This window comes from Dasypus novemcinctus, chromosome 7, assembly GCF_030445035.2.
Source record: "Dasypus novemcinctus isolate mDasNov1 chromosome 7, mDasNov1.1.hap2, whole genome shotgun sequence".
Taxonomy (NCBI): Eukaryota; Metazoa; Chordata; class Mammalia; order Cingulata; family Dasypodidae; genus Dasypus; species Dasypus novemcinctus.
This window is the reverse complement of record NC_080679.1, coordinates 85,222,576-85,247,566: the sequence shown is the minus strand read 5'-3', so window position 1 is coordinate 85,247,566 and position 24,991 is coordinate 85,222,576. Positions and strand designations below refer to the sequence as shown.

The 24,991-nt window shown below is 36.0% G+C and overlaps 1 protein-coding gene across 4 annotated transcripts in view; it reads right to left on the bottom strand.

Annotated features, from left to right (window-relative positions):
• Positions 1–24,666, bottom strand: part of FIGN (fidgetin, microtubule severing factor) — a 182,850-nt gene extending 158,184 nt beyond the window's left edge. For 2 of the 4 annotated variants that reach the window (XR_011649265.1, XM_071216356.1), the window contains exons 1-2: positions 24,144–24,665; positions 23,198–23,367 (exon numbers count right to left, since the gene is read on the bottom strand). Coding sequence is in view for 1 of the 4 variants with exons in the window: in XM_071216356.1 (XP_071072457.1) it covers positions 23,198–23,222 (25 nt within the window). In the remaining 3 variants the exon portion in view is untranslated. Of the gene's footprint in view, positions 1–23,197; positions 23,368–24,143 lie in introns of all 4 variants that reach the window. The other 2 variants (XM_071216357.1, XM_023590493.3) reach the window with 2 other exon arrangements.
• Positions 24,667–24,991: the final 325 nt, after the last annotated feature.

The following is a 24,991-nucleotide window of genomic DNA, read 5'->3' as shown; positions in this document are numbered from 1 at the left end:
AACCACAGAGCTGCAATAAAATCAAATCTTTTTACGCCAGAGGCGTTACCTGGATTAGAAGATGCTTGCCGTTTCTCAAAGCAAGTCCAGTTACCATAACAAATGTACATTTTACCAGCCTTGGAATTCTAATTGTGTTTAATACAGTTTCATGTTGCATCAAAGTATAAAATCAATACCATTTGTCCAGCATACAGGAAAAATGGAATCTATAAATGGCTCTTATTGAGTAATTAAACACCTATTATTGTCATGAGTAGTGAAACAATGAATATGATAAGATAAATTTTTGCAAGAAAATACTGCAGTGATTAATACCTCCCTATGTATTAAATAAAAATGACTGCCTTTTGTGCAGTACTGCTGGCAGAAGAACCGGGACTCGAGAAGTAGTTGCCAGTGCCACAATAACAGGCTAACCTTGAACTGAACTCCTTTCCTCAAGAAATTAAATGCTGTAGCAGGACTTTAAATCCCCCCACTTAGAGCTCATTTGTGCGCCGCGTAACCTGCAGTTCCTGAAGAGAACTCATTATCTTCAAAAGGAGAATCCCTTTATAATTTCTTTATGAAAGTGTATATTGTTTCTACAAAAAAAAAAAAAAAGTATTTCTATGTCCAAAAAGGATAAGAATATTAACAGTGTTAAGCAAGGCAAAGAGACTTGTACCAATCTGAAACCATTTCTACTTCCAGGAATTCAAATGCAGAATGCAATCTATTATGGAAAACTGATCATTAGATTGAGAGTGAGGTTAGAGAAAATGCATATTTACAAAAACCTATTAATCTGTTAGACTGATGCTAATACTCCTGGTTATTCTGTTTCTTGAGTCCTGAATCTTTCTGGGTCTCTGTGTCTCCTCCTTCCTCTCCTTCTCTAGCAGAAGCATGAAACCCCTCATTCCACAGCCCCCACCCCCGTACACACACGCGCACGCACACACATACTCCCACCTACCATCACCACATGGTTCCTCCATTGCATCGCCCTTTTTTTTTTTTAAACTTAAGAATGATGCACCAGGAACAACTACAAAGTACAAAAGATGAATCTATAGATGTGACACTTGTAAAGGGTAACCCTATTTCACAAGTGAGATGGGACAAAAAAGAAAGAAAAAAGGCCACTGAAGCAATAACCGCTCACTGAATTACCATTAAATTGTAAGATTTACAATCTAACGTACAGTAAGTGCATATCTAATGGAGTTTGTCCTCTAAAAGAATATAAAGTGACTCTTTGCGGCATAAGATATGTGTAGGTGATGTATGTTTCTTTTAATCTGTTTTTTAATTAAAAACGAGAAAGTTCAAAAATGCAAGAAAGGACACGTGGATGCAATAACAGCAAAATCCCGAGGCAAACTTAGAAGCTTACCTAATTTTAAGTGTACTTTGTACTAACTACTCTCATTTTTTTTATCAAACTGAATTCATTCTCCAAATTAAAAAATGTAAGACAGATAGTCAACTTAGAAATACAAGAAGTTATGCTATGCTTCACACACATCATTAGTATTAGAACTTTTTTTGAATTGCTCTTTAAATAAAATAACATTGAGACCAAAGGCTGGGTTATAAATCGGCAGCTTTGCTTTTTGTTTTTTGCTGAAGGCAAAAATAAGACAGAATTTATTAGTAGTATCATGTCATTTAATTGAAGCAAATAGGCAAATAAATTCTTATGTTGACAATATGGAAAGAATATGTAATCAAATGTCAATAATATTATGACAATGTATATTTTTAACAAAAGCGTCCCCCAGAAAGGAATGAACTATTTGGAGCAAAATTACTTAAAATACTCTAATGCTTTAATACCCATTAAAAATAAATTCTGCTTTTGAAAAAAAACCCTCATGAAATAATGTCCATTACCACTTGATGACAAACACCTAATAAAACTTATCTCAAATATTTTTGCACATATGTATTATTTCAGCAAAGCTTCTTGGAAGAGAAAAATGGATACAAGGTAGTTGAAATAATACCATTAGATGATATTTTTATTTTATTTATCTAAATAGGTGTCTTGTTTAAGTAGTATTAAAGAAGTCACTGTCCTCAAATTAAGTAAAATGTAAAACTAATATGCCAATTTTGCAAACCTGTGCTTTGCTCTTCTCACCTGTCCCCTACATGATCTGGATTTTATTTTAAAGGATAACAAGCAACACATATGATCAACAATGATATTCTTGTTCTTTTAAACCTTCGTGAATCAAGTTCACTAAGGTGAAGTAGTGGAATTATCAGTACAAGTGGCTATGTCATCAGAGTCTTCAGAAAGGTTCTGTGTAGAAAAGCCTAAATAAACAGCAGCATAAAGGATTTTATATATGAGGTATAGCCACACAAATCTCTTTCTCACACACACATTCACACACACATAACACACACGATGCCTGCCTATGGTTATTAAAAATATAAAATAGATACACTACTTTATGTAAATAAAAAGGCATTTGTAAGCCCACCATTAATTTTAACTTCAATTCCAGTTTAAAGGATCTACTATTCTCTCCCCATCCTTGCAAGACATTTGAAATAATATCCTAAAAATCAGTTGGTCCCTCTCTCTGCTACAGTGAGCCGGAGAATTTCCAGCATCAGACCAGTGGACCACCTGATACTTTTTCAGCAGGGTGATAAAATTAAAGGATGGCTTTGATTTGCTTGACGGAATACTTCCTTTACTTAATTGTTTAAAGTGTATGGCATTAACGCAAAGAGGAGGGAAATAAGAAAACTAAGAAGGTGACTATAGAGCCTGAGCTAATTGCAAGATGATTAGATTGTGCCATGCAAGAGCTCTCCCTCCGTTACATACCATCACAAGCTCTGGTCTTTTCCACCCTGCTGCTGCAGCAAACAAGCTGATTTGCTAACAAAGTGGTCAGCTCGGGCACTTGCACAGCAGCTCACGGGGTCCACAGACGGCTGCTCTCCATGCAGAGAATCTCAAGCTCCATTTTCCAATCTGATTACACGGCTCCTTGTTCCAGCAGTCTTAAACCTTCATGGCAGTTTACCAACATTTTCATCACTTTTTCTTTTACAAAGCAAAAGAACTGATAAGCTCTCAGGTACCCACGATTTCATAGTCAATGGCTGGCCAGAAGCCAGCACTCCCTCACCACACAACTGTTTCGGGCCACACTGCATAAAGCAGGAAGGATTTACCAGACAGCACAGAACTATTAGAATGTTGCCGTGTGTACAAGTAAGCAGCATGTTTCTGTCCTTGCAGATGTCCACTATTGTGTCGAATCACATCTAGGAAGTACAGAGACCTAATAAGTATCCTCCTCACCCCACCCCCCAAACACAAAAAACAAAACAATGCAAAGCAAACCAATGAGCACAGAGCCATGAATTCACTATTATTCTAACTGAAGTGCTCAGAAACTCTAGTAAATATAAAGGACTAATGACTTTTTTTTAAGTCCTGGTCTGATTATGTAGCTGATTACCTCGATTACAATAAAAATGACTATAGTGACTTTCCATTAAAATCTAATTTTTTAAAAAATTGGCAACACAAAATAATTGATTAGCATCTTAAAACTTTGGCAGTTCTTTAGAAATCAAAAAAAAAAAAAAGGCAAACCGAAAGATTCAAAAGTGAGACACAAAATTTATCTTCTAAAGCAACTTCACAAGAATTAATCTCACTCCTCTTAATTCCCTGAAATCATATCACGCAGTTAGCAGGAGTTTCAACATAATATATTCGCATTCCAAAGTTTAACATAATGGCAGCTATAGCATTTCAAGTCAAACACCTTGGTGTAGACTTTCTCCTAGGTAATTTTTTTAAATATTCCTTTTAACCTACAGCTCATAGGCCTAAACAGTGAACTGAAATGAGACTAAAAAGTGAATTTTACAGTGAGACGATGTAAATGTACACTCACTGTATGCTTCATTCAAAAAACAACAAACAAAAATTTTAACAGAGCACCCTTCAGCCATGGCCAATAACTTTCTAACAAAGATAAAAAGCAAGTGGCTTTTGATGCCTGTAGATATTCCTGGTCCATTCTGCATACTATCGGTCTATAATAAAGGGGTTGGGCTGGGGGGGAGGAAAGAAGAGGAGTCTGCAGTTAACGGGGGAAAAAAAAGTACAACTCGGCTTACACAATGCCTCAGTACTCCAGCTCACTGGTGCGCTGACCCTCTGTATCTCAGAGTCATTAGCTGGAGTCCCAGCCCTGCCTCCAGGAGGGGGGATTTGAACTCACACACCGATGTGGGGAGATTCGGGATTTTGAGCATGCCAGACAGAAGGGTCATTCCTCCTCACTGATGAGGACGCTTGTCCCTTGGGGAGGGGGAAACTGGATGAGTGACTGTTGTAAGATTCAGGCAACAGACATGCTGCTGACTCAGGAATGGACTCTGACAGCCACCCCACTTCAGTCCAGCCGCTCAGAGTGGGAGAGGTTTTAGGCCAGCAGCACTGACAGGTACAGGTAAAAGTTAGGGGAGAATGTAAGAGAGAAGGAAAAAAGGAATGAATGAGCGAATGAAACAGCAACCCTGTCTCAAGAAGATGCAGATAAGAAATAAATATTTTCCTTATTTCACGTTGATATTGCCCAATAGATAGAAGATATGCTTATGGATATAAATATTTAGAACATCCACAGCATTTCTCCATGGGTTTTTTAAAAGAGAAGATGCATTTCTAGACTCGGTAAATATCCATACCCACAATATGCCTAAAACCTATAAACTCATAGAAAGTACACACATATACCCATATATGTATTTGCATGTGGGTGGTATCCTGCATAAATGACTGTCAACTTAAAATGCCATTCTCTAATTTATATGCAAATTCCACCTCTAGTAAAATAAAAATATATTTTAAGCAGCTTATAGTGCCAACACATTATTCCCATGAATGATTCCTAGTAAACTATTTATGCCAACTGTGGGGTTTTTTTTTATGATTTATTGGATGGTGAACGAAACCACTTAAACTATAGTTGTCTGTATGAATCAGTAATTTTCATGTTTCTAATTAAAATGTAAACAGCGTAATGAAGACATCAAGTTTTTAGGCAAATGTCTCTTCCAGTGCCACTTGGGGTATGGTAATTACTGGAGCAGATCTATGGATGCTCCTGAATCCTCTACAAGTCCAGATTAAAAGCATTACTGCTAAACCTGGCTTTTTACACAAGGGAATTGTGTACTCTAACCCATTCCCAGTTTGCTTGCAAATGCACATTGGCACTACCTTTAAAAACTAGTCATTAAAAAAATCAAAATGGAAAATAACAAATGGAGTGATTTATATTTAAAACGTTGATTATAAAACATTTACTGGCAATCAGAAACCTGGAACTAGATCCACATGGATTTGATTCCCTGCCACAATTAGCTTTTTGAGGAAACCAAAAAGCTATTGGTATCTACCCTTAATTTACAGAGCCGGAACTGGATCGAGAGGAGGGGGTGCATAAGCTGACTCCAAATACAAATATAACTTCCCAGATTTGTTTAAATGAAGTAAGTTTAAAATACACAAACTAGCAAGATTTAAAGAGTAATAATATATTGCCCATAGAATAAAAAATTGTTTCATTTTCCCAGATCATATTCAAGAAGGTAAAAGTGCCGTTGATATGAAACTGAAATGTTTCCCATATTTATGTGAGCATTTATTTCTCTATGAAGTTTGTCAAATTTATTCTAAAGCAAGTGACCTCTTATGTGTGCTGAGGAAATGCATCACCTATTTTGCTTATAACTGTTAACTGAACTTCTATCTGCAACCTATTTTTCCAAGTTAACCACCACACACTTTACATATCTATTACTCAGAACTTTAATAGTTGATTTTTAAATTATATTTCTGCACCACCCCTCCCTTCACACCCCCATTTAGAACTGATGTAGCCACACGTGCAGTAGAGTAGTTACAGCTGAAATCTGCAGTGGTATGAAGTCTAGAATGTATGATAAAAGGAGAATTCTCCTTCCCCCACTCCCACCCCCACCCCTGGACTCAAAGTCTACAGACTGACTGATATGGCCAATTTTCATATTATTTTTACATAAATGCTGGACAAGCATGTTGCTAAGCTTGGCTGTGGAATTGAGAATGGATAAGAAATGTGAGCGTGTGCGGAGGTGTTGCAAGGCAGAGAGAGAGAAAGCAATTTTTGCAGTTATGTTTTATTACAAAAGTAATGCAGACAAATAAATGTAGATCCACCATCTGGGGGGACAGGGGAATTGCTCAGTCTCTAAGTGTTTTCAACCACTTTTCCATATGAAAACATACATGGTTTTTTTTCTGATTTGGGCATAGAGTAATAATATTTTGAGGTGGGGGAGGGGTGGGACATAGAGTGAAAGAGAGGCTTTGAGAGACGCATATTTTGGTAATGTTAAAATCTTCTTAACATCTCCGGGGGGGCTCGAGGGGTTCGGGGGGAAGAAAGCAGATTAAAGAAGGCTAAGTGTTTTGTCGGCTTAAGAGTGATATCATAGTTGTGTTCAATATCATGAGTGTTGCAAGTATAGGCATCATTTCTATTCGCTTTGTGCCAGAAAGGTAAACACTGGATTGCAGTGTGGATTAAAACAATAAGAAATCCCTTTTCTCTCAGGCTTTCAAGGCCATGTTAATCGTGTATAATTTTTAATGAACACTAGCTGCTTGGTACTCATTCAAGACATTTCATTAGAAGGTTATTCATTTAAAAATCAACGTTTCAACCATATCAAGCTGTAACCTTTCTTGAAATGTAAATGAATGGTTTAAATGAGAAGATTAATAAAGAAGGGATGTTCCAATTCCAAGCATGGCATGCTATGTATTTTTAAATTTGTCTATGCCAGATGCTGTCAGTCAGAACAAAAAACTGTCCAAGCAGACAATCTGTGCGTCTGAATGTTGATCATGTTGGAAAGTACAGGGGGGAGGGGGAGAGAGTGTGTCAAGGATTCATGGTCCTTCATCTTTGCAGTAGAGCAAACACGTCTCTCAGTATAGCGACAGACAGCTGCTTCCACTTTCTAATGTGCCCTAACTTAGATCACTGAAAGAATTGTCAGCACTCAGAGAAACACACAAAGATAACACAGCCAGCTGCCATGGAGGGGAAAAACAGCACAGCTCAGAAGAAATGGGATTTGTTCCATTTGCATGATGCTGCCTCCCCTGGGCCCCTTTCTTTCAAATCCAAAGCACAAAAGACAACACTTAACATATTTGCTTAAAGATGACAACCTCATGTTGATTTCATTTGGATGTAACAGTGTCAGGATTACAGATATAAGAATATATTATATCTGTAACAGAGACTGACAAATGTACCCATCAGTGGAACTGTCTGATTCATCTGCTTATACAGCCATTTTACCATCCCAAGGGTGCCGTCTAAGTAGTAACTTTAGAAGACTGAAGGTCTAATTTTATTACACCACATTTCAACCTACTAAACAATATTATTTCTAAAATAGATCATTTTTATTGGAAGTCTCCCTGATGAAAAATCCAGTAGACACCAGAGAATTTATGAACTGTATGGGTCCTTTGAACTCAATATACTGTCCATTTTAAACAACTTTTCTTGCTGTGTGGCAAAATCTCAGTATCAAGTAGTGAAAGTTAGTGAGATTAAGAATAGGTATATTTTGAGTGCAAGTAGGCTGATAATGGAAAGAGAGAGAAAGATTGATTATGGATTATATGAATCACTATAAAATTAGCCTTACCTGGTCTATTTAAATAAATTCTTTGTAACCATCATTTAGGTCTATTCCATTATATGTCTTCCCTCAATACAGCATCCATACTTCAATAGTGGCTATATGAATAATTATTACCTGTCAATATCTTGAGGACAAATACTCAATCTGATTTCTAGTTAAGGTACTCTTTAGGCAGAGGATAGGACAAGAGAATGATTTAAAGCTAAATGGGCTACCTGCTAGTCATCCTAATGTATAGCTCGGGAAACCATGATTCTTATCTGAAGTCAACACACTTCAAAATCTTTATTCTGGTGGCTTTATGGATTTTGACTTTATTTCTTAAGTAAATAAAAAGATTTAGGTCGATGTGATTGAAAAGATTTATTTGCATCTACATTACTCTGATTCAGTGGATTGCAGTTATGGGGGCAAGAATGGAAAAATAAGGAGGAGGAGGAGAGGAAGCATTCTCTTCTTCGCCATTGCATAAACGCATGCATACAACACACACACACACACACACACACATGCATGTGCGCGCCTGCACCCACTCAGTCCCACAGTTGAACCAGCTAAATTCCCATAATGAAATGCTGGCTCCCTATGCTCGTGGTCTGTCCAAAGGAACACTCTACTGCATGTTGCTATTTATTGGCAACAGTATAATTCACTCATTTGGTCTTGTTTTATAAAATAGAGTTAACTGCTATATATGAAATTTCTGCACAGCAGATGGTTACCAATCATTATTTTCCATTTGTTTAGTTTCTGGTAAGAAGAAGAAAACCTGTGGGGTAATGATACAAAGAAAACTAGCAGTCTGCATGATAACTCAACCAGTGCCAGAAGGCACATTAAAAATAAAAAAGAATCATTTTATCACATATTATATCAAAGCTAAATATAATTTTGAGGGATAGGGCAGGGGGGGATTTCCCCCTGCCATCCCTATCCATAAAGGAAAATGGCATTTGAATAATTTATTTTATTTCTTAGTGTAAAATTCCTAAGATTTAGTCCCTGTATTTCTTTGAAGTGGTCAAAGTTTCTAGAAGCAACTTATTGTAACTATTAATGTTTGTCATCACCCAGGCTGAAATCACTTTCTTTACCTCTAAATGGCCCAGTTGTCCAACAGAAAATGGGAAATAGGATCCATTTGCAGACAAGTGCACATGCACAGAAAATTAAGCTGTAAATATCTAGGCTGGGTTATTACTGGAATCTGGAAACATCTGGGGCTACAGAACAAGCCAAGCCCCATTTCCACAATGTCCAGGTAATTGCTTAAATGATTTATACCCTACTGTTTCTATTAAAAATGTCTTTTAAAGAGAAACATTTGTAGGCTTGGTTCTGCAATAAAAACTAGTATCTGATTTCACTTGTACAACATCTTGCGAAAGATGCTACATTTCTTCAAGGACATATGAATGACTAAACTAAACCTTGGACAAAAATTATTCAAAATAAATTATTCAAAGAAGGAGTGGTCAGTTACTCAAAGAAAAAAATTATATCTTGAAAGCAAACGTTAAATGCTTTACTTGTGATTGCTTTTTATTCTAATCTAAAGACTCCATTAAAACCTATTCTCTTCATACACAATATAACATATATTTAAGCCATTTTAGGGTGAACAATACCCCAGTATCTATTTTCAATTTGCATTTCAATTAATTTCTCATAAATCTTGTTTACTGAGTCTTTAACTGAATATCATACCAAACCTAACCCCTAAGGGACAAATTAGTGCCACCTCACAGACAGAATTGGGCCACTTAGTTAAGAATCTAGAAAGAGATTTAAACTGACTCACTTGGATGGTGCCTGTAAGGAGCTACCAACTGACCCTTTCAGAATCAAAGAGCTACCAAACAATGTCATCTGTTTCACAAACTGGTCTCTCTATTGAATAGAAACACACACACACACACACATGCACACACACACTAGTATGTACTTATATTTGCTTGAAAGAATTTTTATGTTTTAGTTCAGATATTAAGCCAAGAGGACAATTATAGCTTCATATTCTCCAGGTTGCCATGTCTAGACCTAAAGAAAAAGTTCAATTACTGACAGCTATCAACCATACACTTGGGGATAAGGGGTGGGGAAGGATGATAATAATAAAATAAAACATTGACAACTGATTTGTAACCATGGCCCATATTTTGTTGGCCACCAATGGCCACCAACTTGTATTACTAACCTCTCTGAAGAATCACCTGATTTTCCTCCATGAAAGCTCTAATGGAAAATTGGCTGGCATTAAAATAAGTTTGAAAATTCTGCATGGGTACTTTTATTTACATATTCAAAGCCCTACAACTTCCTGATCATAGCCAAGAAGAATTTTAAGTCCATATCTTTTAAACCTTCTCTTGATTAGTTTGGTTGTTGGCAAGCTATCATCATAAGGCTTTACAATTCATGGTATTTACCCTTAGTCTGACAGATTTTAACTTATATTTTACCAATGTTAAATAGCTTGAAGTTTATTGAATGGTTTGCAAAAAGACAGAAGAGCCTATTTAACAAGAACTAAACATACACATAGGTCTTCATTGCTGTAGTCAAACTGGGAAGCTTTTATTACTTTTATTATATTAAATCTTTATTCGTTTCCCTACAATGTACTATCCTTTTTTACTATTAAAGCTTTTCGCTGAAGATGCAATAATTTTGTGCAATTAACTAAATAACAATTATCCATTGTAGCTCACTTAATGGAACATCTTTGTGATAATCCAGGTTCAATAATCAGCACTGCAGGTATATTTCTTTTACATAGAGTGTATGAGAACAAGCTAGATTTCAGTTTGAAGTGATAAGATAGCATCTAGAACTTTTCAGCTCTGAAGAGCTCAAATTGGAAGAAAACTAGTGAGCTTTCAGTAAAGGTTATAGGTGTCCTTAGTAAAACTGTACAAGAATGACAATAGAGTATTGTCTTTTCTGGTTGTTTCATAAAGCAACATGAAAAAGTGTTTTTCTCTGGTATATCTTTAGGTTCAAAAACAAATATAAAATTGAAACCTTGTAAAGTACTGTTTACTAACCCATTACAATTTCAACACTGGATTGAATTGAATTTCCCTTAGAAAATTTTGTAATGATACTAGTTATAACAATAGTGCCAGAACTGTGAAAGAAACCGAGCCTTCCAGAAGCACACAAAACAAACTGGTAAAGCAATTGAACCTAACAAAGGAAAGCGTCATTTAGCCCCACTTAAATGTCAGTATTTATTACAAAATAAATTAATACTGTCAGACACTAAATGTAGATGAAAATGTGCCAAGTAAAATGTTAACCAAAGACATTCACAAACTATTGAGTCAATGAAAGTTATCATATCAATTGTAGATCAACTAGTTTGCAACTAACATCCTAGCACTGTAGGTATCCCCACGTTCCCAAAGAAATCTGTTCTAGATACTGCCCATGGCCATAACTGCCTACGTATCAGAGAAATGACACAAGAGTCCAGAAATGCCTTAGACAATGCCAATTTCCACTGTTCAACAAACTCTCAACAGATCTTATATTGGCAAAAAGTTGATCTGGAAATCTTCAAGTCTAAGATTTAATGATTTTCTACCCTCAAATGTGTCTGACCACAAACACATGGAAAAAAATTAAATATGAAGAGCAGTGATTTGAAGCCATGCTCTATTGCCTAATATCAAAATAAGCAATAGATTTATATTTTGCAATATTTTAAAGATAGCATTATTGTGTTCTGTTTTTATAAAAGAGTTTAAATGCACTCCTACCCAAAGATAGGAAAATGGAATAAATTACCATAAGCTCCTTTTTAGATATAGAATTGCAAAACTATTTTTCAGGGATATAAAGTCTCTTTTGTAATTAAATTATATGAGGTATAGAGAAATTTCAGTTAAATAAAATATACAATTTTACTAGCTCTCTTCTTCAAATATTTTTAAAAGAATATTTCCATTTATAAAGTAAGAGTAATAAAAGATTAACCTAACGACAATCTCTTGCACTTTTAGCAATTCAATTCATCAAACATTTTGTTGAACACCTATTTATAGGTCTTACACTGAACTAGCATGGTGAGATTAAAAATAAAAAATGAATTAGATGTGGTCTGCTCTCAAGGAATTTGTAGTTTCATAAAAGGAAACATAAATGCCCAGCAATCTACAGTAGAAGAAAGATCATGATATATGATGGAAAGGAGATTTTAAGAAAGTGCTTAGGAAGTGTCAAGTAGATGTCAAAATGGACCCCGACTGGAGTAGTTCAATGCAATATACACAGATGATGCAACATTTGAGCTACATATCAACATCCTGGTTGGTAGAGAAGAGCACTCATGAAGTAAAAAGAACCAGAACAAAGACTAGTTGCTGAGAAAGTAGAAGAAAAGAGGGAATTGTATCCCATTTGATAAAGATCTAACTTCCAAACCGATCTTTAATTTATATATATACATATATTTTAAAGGATTTGAGGTTCCTAAATCTACTACTACCTGAATTAATCTGCTTTTTGGTCTATTTAACTCTCTTACACAGAAAAAGTATTGGCTAACTAATACTCACTGACTCTCAAGATATTACAATTGGTGACACTTTTGCTTGCGGCCAATTAACAAACATATTAATGAATGGTTACCATTCCTTCTGGATGATCATCGATCTTCCATTATTTCTTCCAAGACAATTTCTGAAACTTCTTTAAAGGAAACTAAAATCTTTTTCATTAGCCTTGGGCCACTAGAAAGGTTTCCTGTTACTGAAGCTCCATTAGTCCATGAACAGGCAGCCATGGATTATATAGAACTAGGAGAAATCTTAAAAGCTGTTTGGTTCAACTCTCTCTACTTATATACAGTAAACTGAGGCTCAGAGAGGTTGACTGACTTATCCATGGTGAGAAATGCGATAGACCGTGGGCATCTACTAACACTTTCTTCATCAACCCCTCTTTCTTGAGGTACTCTTACCAGCATGGTGGCAAAGTTCTCAAGAGTCTACAGGTTGGTTTTAAACTGGCATTTTAAATTCTGAGTGGATATCATATTTCTACGATATATGATAATTTTTAAAAAGTGAAATTTTTAAGTTCTCATGAGGTACAGGAAAAGGCATTCACAAGCCTGACTTTACATAAGAATCACCTGGGGAACTTAATGAACTACCCCATCCCAGAAACTTCCATTTAATATGTCCTGGTAGGGCCTAAGCATCAGTATAAATATGTATAATTGGTCATTAAGATACATACAATATAATTGGCCATTAAGGTACTGCTAAAGTTTACAGAGTAAAGACAAGGTTTATAATCAAACTTTGCTAATATCAAGTCAAATCACACACATACCTACTTCAAATGATTTGAACTCCTATAATAGCAATAAATACATTTTCCAAAAGAAAATTTTTAAAAAATATACTCCAAAATTCAACAGATTTTTCTTCTATAACTTCATTTGTGGACTAAGCAAATTGAGTATGCCGATGGAGAAAAAAGAGACTAATAGTTAAATGAATAAACTTTAAAGACATGTATGTTTTTATACATTTTCAAATGAAAGGGAGAAAAGGGGGGGAAGAGTTCTTTTATTTTGGATGATCACAAACCCATATAGTCAGGATTTGATATGTAACCTGCCATTTAGAAAGAGAGATATAATTTTTGAGATCATAGCAATGTATATTATGTAACGTGCACTAGTGACTAATTTCTAATAAATGATCAGTTTTCCTACATAATTACATTAGGTCTTAAAGCATTGCCAATATCAGTTTTTGCAGCAACCATAAGGAAATAGTCCTTGCCCTTAGCTTTGCCTCAATGACTCTCTAATTTCTTTTCCCTTTAGCTATTTCCCCCATCCCTATTAAGAGTTGTCTTTCACAAAGAAGAGCAGTTTGTCCATGCTAACAAATGCTGCCATACTTTTCCCCCCACTACACAGCCTAATATCCTCTTAATTAATTCAAACTACCTCCTCATGATCTAAATATCAAATTCCAGTGGCTCAAATGAAATTTGATTTTCCAGATGATCAAGTAATAACCAGCCTTGCAGATAAATATCAAAAAAAAAAAAAAAATTAGCAGCCCCTCAAAACAGCACAGAGGTGTAGGTTAGACTGGTGGCAAGAACAGAAAGATGGATGAGACTGGAGGTTTTAGTTTGTTTACAAATAGCAAAATGGGTAGAAAAGCTTTTTTCTCCCATGATCCTATGCATAAAGACATTTGTAGGGTTGGCAAATAGAAAATATAAACAAATATAAAAACTATGTATTTCAGTAAACACATTCATTACAGTTATAAATCAACTATATCCCCTAGATAGTTTAGGGATTGTGACATTTTGTTGTTGTATAGTAGATTTCAAGGAGATATAATTACCTTGGGGTAAAATTGTAGATTTTTACCCATCATTATTAACAAACCTCTACCAGACACTGTACTTTCCTCACTGGCTATCTTTAAAAATAACCAGTTCAAAGTAGTTTCCCCATAAGGTCTTTTTATTCTGGTACTAAAACAAAACAAAAATTTTAAAAATTAAAAAAATATTGTAACAAGTATTACAAGTACTCATTGAGGGACTTACTGAAAGAACAAAACAAATAAGTTTTAATATTCGATTTTTCCTAATCTTTTAACTGCCTACATTCCACTGGTAGAAATTTCCCATCCTTATATATTTTTTTAATCCCAAAAGGGATTACTGCCTGTATTGTGTACAGAATTTTTCTCTTTCCAGAGAGAGATGCCAGCTCACTCTATACATTATTTCTCAAAAAGATACATTACTGCCAATATCTTAAGCTTCATATCATAAATTACTCTCAGAATTATATAAGGCATATATTTCCAATTAAGGATCATTTTTCATATTCATTTAAAATCATCCTATGAAAGAACAAGCACTGTTCACATAGTTATATAAAGTTCCAAAGCTGGTGATATTTCTTTCTTTCAGTTTGTCAGACAAGGATTCAGACTATTTAGGGTCCTGCTATCTTTATCTGGGTCATTATCAGTATTAGAAAAAAAAAGTTGCTTAATCTTCTGAATAAGGCAAATGAAAATATCTCTTTAAAGGAGACAGTTTGCATCAATACTATTGGCCTAGGATAGCACAATGGGGGTGGATAGATAAGACCCACATCTTTTGTAAGTTGGGCTTAAAATTGATTCCAAATTTGTGACTCATGAACAGAAAGTCAGTTTTAATATAGATGTGCTTTATAAAGTAAAAATGGCTATTAGTCTTAACAAGTTACATATTGGATATTATTCTTTAAAAATGACTCATAAAATATTTTAAGCACTTAAAGTCATGAATATGTTCTATTCTTTTACTTCTGCCTGATGTAATTTTTCATTTTCCAGGAAAGGATACGTTTTCTAACTAACCCTGTTAACCTAATTACTCATACAGAAATACCAAAGCATCCCTGACATCGATACCTTCACAAAGAAATGTGTCTGTGCACATGCACACTACAAGAGCATATTCCATTTAGATAACAAAAATGTAATTTTTATTTAAAATATTCCCCGATATCCTTGTATTTCTAGTAGCTAAATTTATCAAAAGCATTTAAAGTTTGCAAACAGTGAGACCATCCCTTCCTTATGCTTATCTTTTTGTCCCTAAATTTAAATTCAAAGGTATTAGCTATTAAGCTTTAAAGAATAGTAATAACACTCTTTTTAATGGCATTTGTCTTCTTAAAATGGAGATTGTAAAGAAAATGCCTTCGAGTTTAAGGGAAGCATTTTTCTCCTACTCATATAATTATCCTGTAAAACTAAAATCAGTGAATCATACCTCATTAAGATATGTAGTTTAGTATCATTCAGATAATATGATCTAAGAGAAAGAGTCTCTGATCTTAACTTCAGTTTGAAATGGAAGAAAAGTCAACTGAAAGGGAATAAAACCACAGTGTGATGCCAGACATGTACTATACTGCCATATATTTACCCAAACTTCTGGTCTAAACCTTTTTGAAACCAAACATGTAATTTAGTATGAAACACAACACACAGAAGGATTAGGAAAAGGCAGGGAAAGAAGGGTCTCAAATAAAATTAGACTGCAGAACTTGTATACAGGTTACACAACATAGAACCCTTAAAAAGAAGGACTGTGGTTAACCACCTACTAAAATATTTCAGGTTTACAGTATGCTAATACCTTTACTGCAAAAGTTTCATGAACTGTGGAGTGAGTTTATAATTAAATGGGGCACTATTATAAGAGTTATTCCCACGCTTCCTTTCATGGAAGTACATTTTCAATTGAGAAAGCAATGCCTTGTTATGACATAAGACAAAATTTTTTCTTCAAAGAAGGTCCCACATATAGTAAGTATTTCTCCCCAAAAAGTCTAAGAAGGCATTCGAAATAGGCTTTTTTCTTCTTCCTTGGAAATACCTTTAAAGTCCCCCCCTCCCCCAGGCTTGGATTATATAAAAGATAGCTCTTTTTCCTAGCTATTTGATATTTCCCTTCCTGGCAGAGTCATCTGATGTGAGAAATATCTTTTGAAAATAAATGGTGCAACTTCAAGTGCACTCAGATCCATACTTGCTGGACATTCCAAGATGTCTCAGTTTTGTTTCGTTTTTTTTAAACCACTTGACTTCAAAATTTAGTTTTAGGTATCTCAATATGAAGCTTGAGCTCATTGAGAAGCATCTTGGGAAGCAACGATGCAAATGTTTTGTCTACCCAGCAACACAGAATTTTCAAACGAAAGGGAAAGGTTTCATAGATGATGACTATATTAATCAGGAAGAGCACAAGTTAAGAAATTAAGTTCACACTCTCAATACAACACACTGAAAAGTAATGTTACAGCACAAAAGAGTTACTTTTCATCCTTAACACAGCTGTCACCACATGTTTATATAGCTACAATGCCAACTTCCGACCATCAAAATATCAATACCAGTACTATAACAACAAGGTAATTATTTTTGTGGCAGCCCCTCCTTCTTGACTGTCACTCAATGCATTACACTTTTAATTTTTTAACAGTCAGAATTTTCTAGATTAGAATTACTTTTTTTTCTTGTGGTGATGCCTCGCAGCAGAGAACCTGCAAGGCTCTTAACAGTATTATAAATCTCACTAAAATTCTCCCATCCCAATTATTCTGTGCTTGGGGCATAGCTATTTAAGTATATATTGCATGAAAATATTGGGGGGAAAATGCAGAATTCCTTTTAAGAATATCTGCACAAAAATTCATGTGATATATATCAGGGCACTTATCAGGAAAAGGGCAACGTGAGATAAAAGCAACTATTTCAGTCACAGGTTCATGTACATAGAAAGAGCAAAAGATTCCTAATGGTCCATTTTCCACCAAATCTGTTAGTCAACTCCCATTACTACCCTGCTAGACAGAGGCACACAGAAAGATTGTGGAATTGTCAGTCTCCAGGTAGGAAACCAGTGGCTTCTATAAAGTAGGCCTTCGATAAAAGTTTGTGGATGGTGAAGGCAGGACTTGCTTCATTGCTGTGAGACCTGGGCAGTTGCACAGAGGCCCGCAAACAAGAGCCCTGCTCTTGGTTTCCTGCTCTGCTGTTGCTGTCTTGAAGTTGGGTCCGACAAATTATGTAAATGGTTCTGGGTGAAGATGACAATCTTTGGTGATAGTGAGGATAATAAATCAAACAAATATATTTTACAGCACAATATAGAAACCGGCTTCTCATTGTACTACTCCGTAAATTTAATTTTGAATGTTAATGTTTATTTGAGAAATATTTCATGCTAAAGCATGAAAATAGAGGTCACAAATTCTAAGGTGAATTTCCTGTCATATGTGAATAGCTTTTAATTGTCAGCTCTTTAAAAAGCATTCAACTGACATAAGGCAATCATTTATTGAGTCAGGAAAAAAATAAACAAACAAAAAGATAGTTTTTTGGTGGTTGGAGTAAAATGCAGTTTCCCTCCTCTTGTCAGCAATATATCCACAAGGGGAAAGGAACAAATTTACAAATTACCAATAGAAATAGAAACTTACAAGAAAGAAGTGAATAAAGATATTTTCAACATTAAGTTATTGGGAAAAAGAAACATTTTATATTATGTATTCTGCAACAAGAAAATTTATTTGTGAGTAATAATCACTAATAGCTATCTATTTTAACAAAATCTACTTAGTATATGAAAACGAGAACAAAATCTTAACAAGAAACCACTATTCCTAGATTTAAAAAGATATTTTCTTAAAAAGATTTGCCAACATAAAAATATAAGCACTTAAGCTGGGTTGCAGGATAAAAAAAGTTTAACCTTGGGCATTTATATAATAAATCATACACTGTATTTTCAAGATATATCCATTTAAAAAATTACTAGAAGCAGTGACGCTATAAATGCTTTGTGAAAGCCATAGTAGTGCAAATATCAGCAAACATATCCATTTATACATACACTTAGAAATACAGCTGAATTGAAATTCTCCTTCGAATTTACTGCTTCTAGTATACTTGGAAACAGCCCACCATATGTAATGTTAAAGTGTCAATATACAAATAACAAGACAAGTAGATTTGTAGCATAAAACATGTAAATATTATTAACAGAAAGTGCCATATAATATCTCATGTTTTGATGATTTCTGATCACCTATCTTTTCTGTCCCATCAGTCTTTTACTTAAAACCACAACCGTCAACAGGTTCCGTATGAAATGTGCTGTCCTGAGGCGGAGCTCCAGAGCAGGCATCTGTGGTTCTGCCCTAAGGAAACTCAGCATACTCACCTGCTTTTGATTTGCTTCAAACTTATCAGTACAATTTATTCTGACCATATTCCTGCCTACTCCTTATTTCTACAAACTGCATTTCTTTTAGTCAGCAACCCACAAGTAAAACTGCCATTTAAATTATAACATCAACTATTTCAAAAGGATCAGTAATCAGCAATCATGTCAAAGCAACTGATAACCTATGCTTGAAATTTCTAGCATTTAACGGAAGTTAAATGAAAAGTTAATGATAAAAATTCAAATTTAGAAAAAAAGGAACAAGTTACAAAATCCAACCATGTAAAGCACTTGCCAAATAGGCATTTGTTTACAATCTTTCCAAAAATTTTTTTTACATTTTTAATATACGAAGAAATTAACTATAATCCTTGTGTGTACGTGTGTGTGTGTGTGTTCATTGAAAGATGATATTATATTTGGGCTTACACTCTTCCATTAGTATCCAAAATAATGTTCAGTAGATTTTAATGAAACAGTAGCTCTAGTATATGCCAAAAGAAGGACAATTATATGAAGACATTTTTATTAAGGAAAAAAATTTTATTGTTTTCCTGCCATCTGTATATTCTGGCTTGTCAATGGCTCAAGAAAAAAAGCAGATATGCTGATTAGTCAAGTCTTATTGACCAGTAACACACCTCAACATTTCACACAAAAATCCACAGAGCCATTTCTCCCAATCAGAAATTTATAAACCAGTTTAGACTCCTCATAATTAAGTTTATTAACTCTACAAGAATAAATGTTGTGCTTTATAAAAGTAGTATGTGAAATTTATATTAAAGAATATATTGATCAAAGGCAAACCAGCAAGGATTTCTATTAAACCAAGGTTCTAAGGACAATCTAGAAAGTTCAAAACATAAAAGCCTGCAATTGTTTCAAATATACCTCGCAATTCTGCTGAATTTGGTCCATTAAAACTGATTACTTAATTAGGCAATCATTCAAGGCATCCAAACACTCACATAGACAAAAACAGGGAGGCATTAGCATGGATGTCTTCACCATGAGATAAAAACCCTGAAAAATACTTCAGTTACTCAAACTTTCAGGATTTGTCCCCATGCTAAAACTAAAGAAGTTATTAAATTCTAAAAGGTGACAACCTGAAAAAATAATTTACCTATAACGATATTACTCATTTGTCTTTTCAGTTGGTTAATATATTAGACTATCTTAGAAATGCCAAGTAATAATACAGATTGTCTCTATAGATTCTCTGAACTACTATGTCTTTCCTCCCCTCTGGTCATACTCCTATTTTATCTAAATGTAATTAATGTAATTTCTGTTCTCATGAATGTCTATCAGAAGTACCTACCTACAAAAAAAAAAAAATAGGTTTCAAAAGATCCTGCCTTACATGAATAAAAACAAAAGAGCTTTTCTGTTTATGGGAAGAGAGAAAAGCACTGAAAACTCAGCTACATGAATCTTAACTGTAACCAAATTTAAAAAAAAAAACATGGTTCACACAGATGTCAGATACAGTTTTAAGAATCTCACTGATCTAGTACAGTCCGAAGAAAGAAAAATATTCTGTTTTCAAATAAAGATGCTTCTTGAAATAATTCTAGAGAGCCTATAAACTGTCTTTAACACAGAAGAGAAAAGCAAGTCAACTCACACATACACCTTTCAAACAGAAGTCTTATGCTCTTCCAGGAAAACAACAATGAGACTTTATTACCCTGCTATGATTCTTTCATTTCAGATATGATTAATTAGCAAGTATTACACTTTCCAAAACTACCACCACACTCTTAAATGCCTATCTGCTGATAGACCCACATGAAATAACAAGTAACCACCAGCAGTATAAGTTAAGTAACCAATAACTCTGTTTCAAAGAAGGAAAACTTCCCTCATGTATTTGCCTCCAAAAATGAAGCAGGCTGCTTTTAACTGCTTTCACAGTTGTTGTTTTTTTTAAAAAAAAACAAGGACATTTCCTTAACAATACCTTTAAATGTCTGAATAATGTATGCTACATTTTCAGTATTCAAGAGTACATGGCATGTTTAATCTGATACCTATATTTTTAAACCAAAAATTCCAAGACTTGTGAGTTCATGTAGTTTATAGTGATATGCATCCCCATACCCAATTCATAAACAATAGAAATGATGTACACAAGCATGTTTTGGGACATGATTTTGATGTAAAACAGTGTTTCTTTCCAAAAACAAAAGCTAAATTGTCAGAAATATAATAAAGATAGGAAATAGGAATAAAGGACTGAAAAAGAGAAAGAAGGAAAAAAGGTAACTCTAAAATTAGAATGAATGAAAATTCCAACTCGCCACATAGTCTTCCAAAACACTCTTTCAAAATAATATCCATTTAAAAAATCTATTTTCCAAATTTCTATGTGAACCAAGAAGCTAGCTATAACTGCATGTATTATACATTTTAATAACCATCAATTTATAAAGGCTGGATTTCCCCTTAGTGCAATAGTAAATAGATCTTGTTGGTTCCAGGAATTTATTTTTAAATCTATATTGGTCAAAATATCCTCACTTTTTTCTGTTGTATTAAATTTAGGATCAAAAACATCAAAGCAGCTTCTACCTCGGACCTAACTTTTAGAGGATCAATGTGACAAGGCAGTCCCTGATAGATGTTTCTCTTGATAAACGACTTGTTCAAAAGAGACATTGTAGCTTTCATTTCCTGACCACAACACACTTTTAATTTGCAACAGCAGAGCTGCTAGAGTGTGAGCACTTGCCCACTTTCCAGCCTTTTAGGTTCGTAGATCTGGTTCTGTTAGGCCACACAGTGGAGACAAATAAAATTTAAAAACCATCAGCGTTAACAATATTAGAAAATAGGGGCCACTAATGCTACATTAGACATATACACAAGTATCTACATATATATATATATAAACTCTGCCCCCTCACACCTCCCAGAATTCTACTACAGACAACAAGGCTCCTAAGTGAATGTCATTTGTATCTTGGGCATTTAAGCAAATAGGGAAATAAATTTTGTGACTATTTTTAATAGTAAACAGAAACTGGGATGCGGAACAACCTATACATTTAAATCTGCTGCTGCTGAATTTCATGAATTATTTTATTACCTATCCCAACGTGTTTTTTTACATATTATTGTAATGATTATTATTACTACTATCCAGAAATCACATTTAAGTATCAATACAGTGAAGAGGCAAACCATCCAATTTCTGTTCTCAGCACATTGTCCAAGCTCCGATTTAAAATTTATAAATGTAATATCCTCCTCATCACAGGCAGCAGCCCAATCTGCTCTGAATATATATTACAGCTTTAACATCACAGAGGGAAATCGCCCATCTGGCAATCCCATTCGCTCCAACAGCTCCGGGGGAAAAAAAAGCTGTGCTCTCTCCTCCTTAAAACATTTCTCAGGGCAAATTATGTGCATCTAAAATAAACAGTCTTCTTATTGATCGCTTCAAAGTCAACAAGTTCCAAATGCGAAATTCAATCAAATCCTTACTATCATGTAAGAGTCGTGTGTGTTTAGTTCAATAGTCACCAGAGTCCAACCAGAAGTGTGTGTAACGCAATGGTTCTTCTAGTCTCTTTCCTCGTATTCACATTTGTGTTATGGGAGATCAGTGACCACGGCTACGCTACAGACCCCTGGTAGCTTTCCCCCACAGTTATTTCTTTCATATTCTCTCTCTCCCTTTCTTTCTCTTTCTTTTCACAAGTGAGTTTATGCTGGTGGGGTAAATGTAACAATAATCCAGTTTAAAGTGGACATATCCTTTGGTTATGCAAAATACTTTAACATCTTTTTTTGTTGTTGTTCCTCTTAGTCTTAATTGAACATCACAAAGTGTACACACTGCAAGGCCACAAGAGCTATTGAAAGCCCCCTCTCACTCCAGTTATCTGACCTTTTTTTTTTTTGTAAAGAGAGGAAAGAGCGATTTCAAATGAAGTCAATTTCAGTGCCTGATTATTTAATTCTGTCACAGGTTAAAAGTAAAAAGCGATGACAGGCAGCCAAGTAAATGGCAAGGGGGAAAAAAAAAACAAAACAAAACTACTACTGTTCCTCAGAAGACATTAAAGACTTTAAGCAATCAAAAAATATATTTTATTTTCATGGAAAAGGTACCCCTTCATTCACTTATTTGAAAAGCCACACTCAGAAGAACTGATTACTCCACGAAGTCCAATCATAGAGAGAGCAGTCAAATTGTATTAGGAGATTGAAAAAGAAAGGAAATTTCATCCAGTCCTGTGTGTGCATATATATGTACATATTTTTCATTAGTAAGCAGTCTTACTCCACACTCCTGCTCTCTCGGCCCTCCACCTAACCCCCACCCCACGCCCCCCAAAAAAACCCACACTGAGTTTGACTAATTTACATACTATTTGACTTCAGCGGTTATATAGTGCATTACTGGTAACATTCAACTTCAGGATTACAACTAAAACCCATAAAAGTGGACTCAAGTAACACATTAATCAAAAACTGAAATATATAAACAAGTGATAGCAAGAGAAAAAGCATGGTAACAGATTAAGACATACATTTTTTGAAAGCAATTATATGTCATTAGCATCTGCTCTCCAAGGCAAGTCTTCAACGGTTTTATCATGCTATTTAATTTGTCTTCCCTATTTAGATGCAAAGGAAGTAAATTCCAAAACTGACATACCATAAACACTGGTGCTACTGATCATTTCTTGCTGGCAGCACAAAAAGCTGAATTGGATTTCTCACAAGCAGGAATTCCAAAGGTTGCTTTTCATTAAAGCCACTTTTCCTCTCAGCTATCAAATGTCACTGCCTTGAAACGTGGGCCCTTTCGTCAGGTATTCATTTAACCTACATGCATATAATTAAGGGGGAAAGCAACATCAACAAAAAGGGGATCTCAGATCACAGGAGAAGAAAGAAAGGAAAAAAAGCACATGACCAGGAATGCAAGTCCATGTCAATTTCACTCACTCCCATTGAAACTAACAAGAGCTCCGGGGAGGACGGTAATAGGATCAGTGGATTGTATATACCATTAAATTATACATCTTTCTCTCCCATTCCTTGCCAACAATACGCCCACCACGCTGTACCCCCTCCAAGATGATGTGCTTATATTTTTCTGCAACCGATCTTCTGACATTTTCACGTACTCCCAGCCACGAGATCGTAATTTAACCTCAACTTTTTGTGTGTGTGCAGGATTCTTATTTACACTTCTTATTTACTTAGAAGTTAGTTCCCGAAGAAAGTCTAGCCCCACCCTATTGCTCCGCTTTCCTTTTTTTTTTTTTTTTAAGTACAAAGATCATAATAAGTAAGTCCAAGATAGCGGAAAACGAGATTTTTGCAATCGCTAACTCTTAATCCCACACTATTGTTACAATGATTAAGCAGCAAAATTATGCATCATAATGTTTCAGGGCTACTTCGTACAGAGAAATTAGACAGCAGGTTGGCGTACAGAATAGAAACGGGTGCAAATTAAATTTAATATTTACGGCACAATACGAAGACTTCCTTTTATTAAAGGTCCTGGATCTATTTGTATTATTTAAGAATAAAACAAACAAAAACAAAAACAAATTTAAACAGATGGTAGAAAACTACGAAGCTCCTCTTACCTGAACGCGCCGAGCGAGAACCCGATAGGTTAGCGTAGCATCGATCCGATGTGTTTGCTGATGAATGGAAGCTCGGGTTAAGTGAAGGTGCCTATGATTTGAAATCATTCCAAGTTTTTGAAGGGAAGACGGACTGCAGCCTCTGCCATGTTGGAATTTCAAACCCAAAACAGCTGCTTGGAAGGAGCCAGCACGCCAGAGGCTGGGCGCAGGCGCAGAGCGCCGCCGAGCCAAATTCAAATCACTTTCACACTAAGAGCCAAAGATCAGTTTTCAAAGGAGAGAGGGAGAAAGAGACGGAGGCGGCCGTGAGGGAGAGAAGACGGGAGGCAGTGGCGAGAGGCGGGCCGTGGCGAGAGACGGGCAGAGGGAGGACCGGGAGGGAGAGGGAGAGGCGCACGGAGCCCGCGGAGCTGGAGGGGGAGACAGGGAGGCGGGAGGCAGGCGGGCGAGGAGCGGCGCGCCAGAGATTCATGGGCAGGGAGGGCTCAATGGCCGCGCCGCGCCGGCCGGCCGGGCGCGGGTCAGGTTACACGGCCCGGGCCGCCGCGGCCGCCCAGCCTCGCCGCCGCGCGCCCGCGGCCCGGAGGTCAGGATTACGCGCGCGGGCACCCCGAGCCCTCCCTGCCCGCGCTCCGGGACGGCGCAGCCCGGGGAAAGGGGCGCAATGCCTCGGGGGGGAAGGGGCCTTTCCCACGCGCGGCCGGCCGGCCCTGACCCTCCCCGGCCAGCCTTGGAGGGCCCGGGACAGGGCCGCGCGGCTCCCGGGCCCGCGGGCCTCGCGCTGCCTGCTCGTGGCCCTCTCGACAGCTGAGGCCGGTCCACCCTTCCCCACCCCCATGACTCTG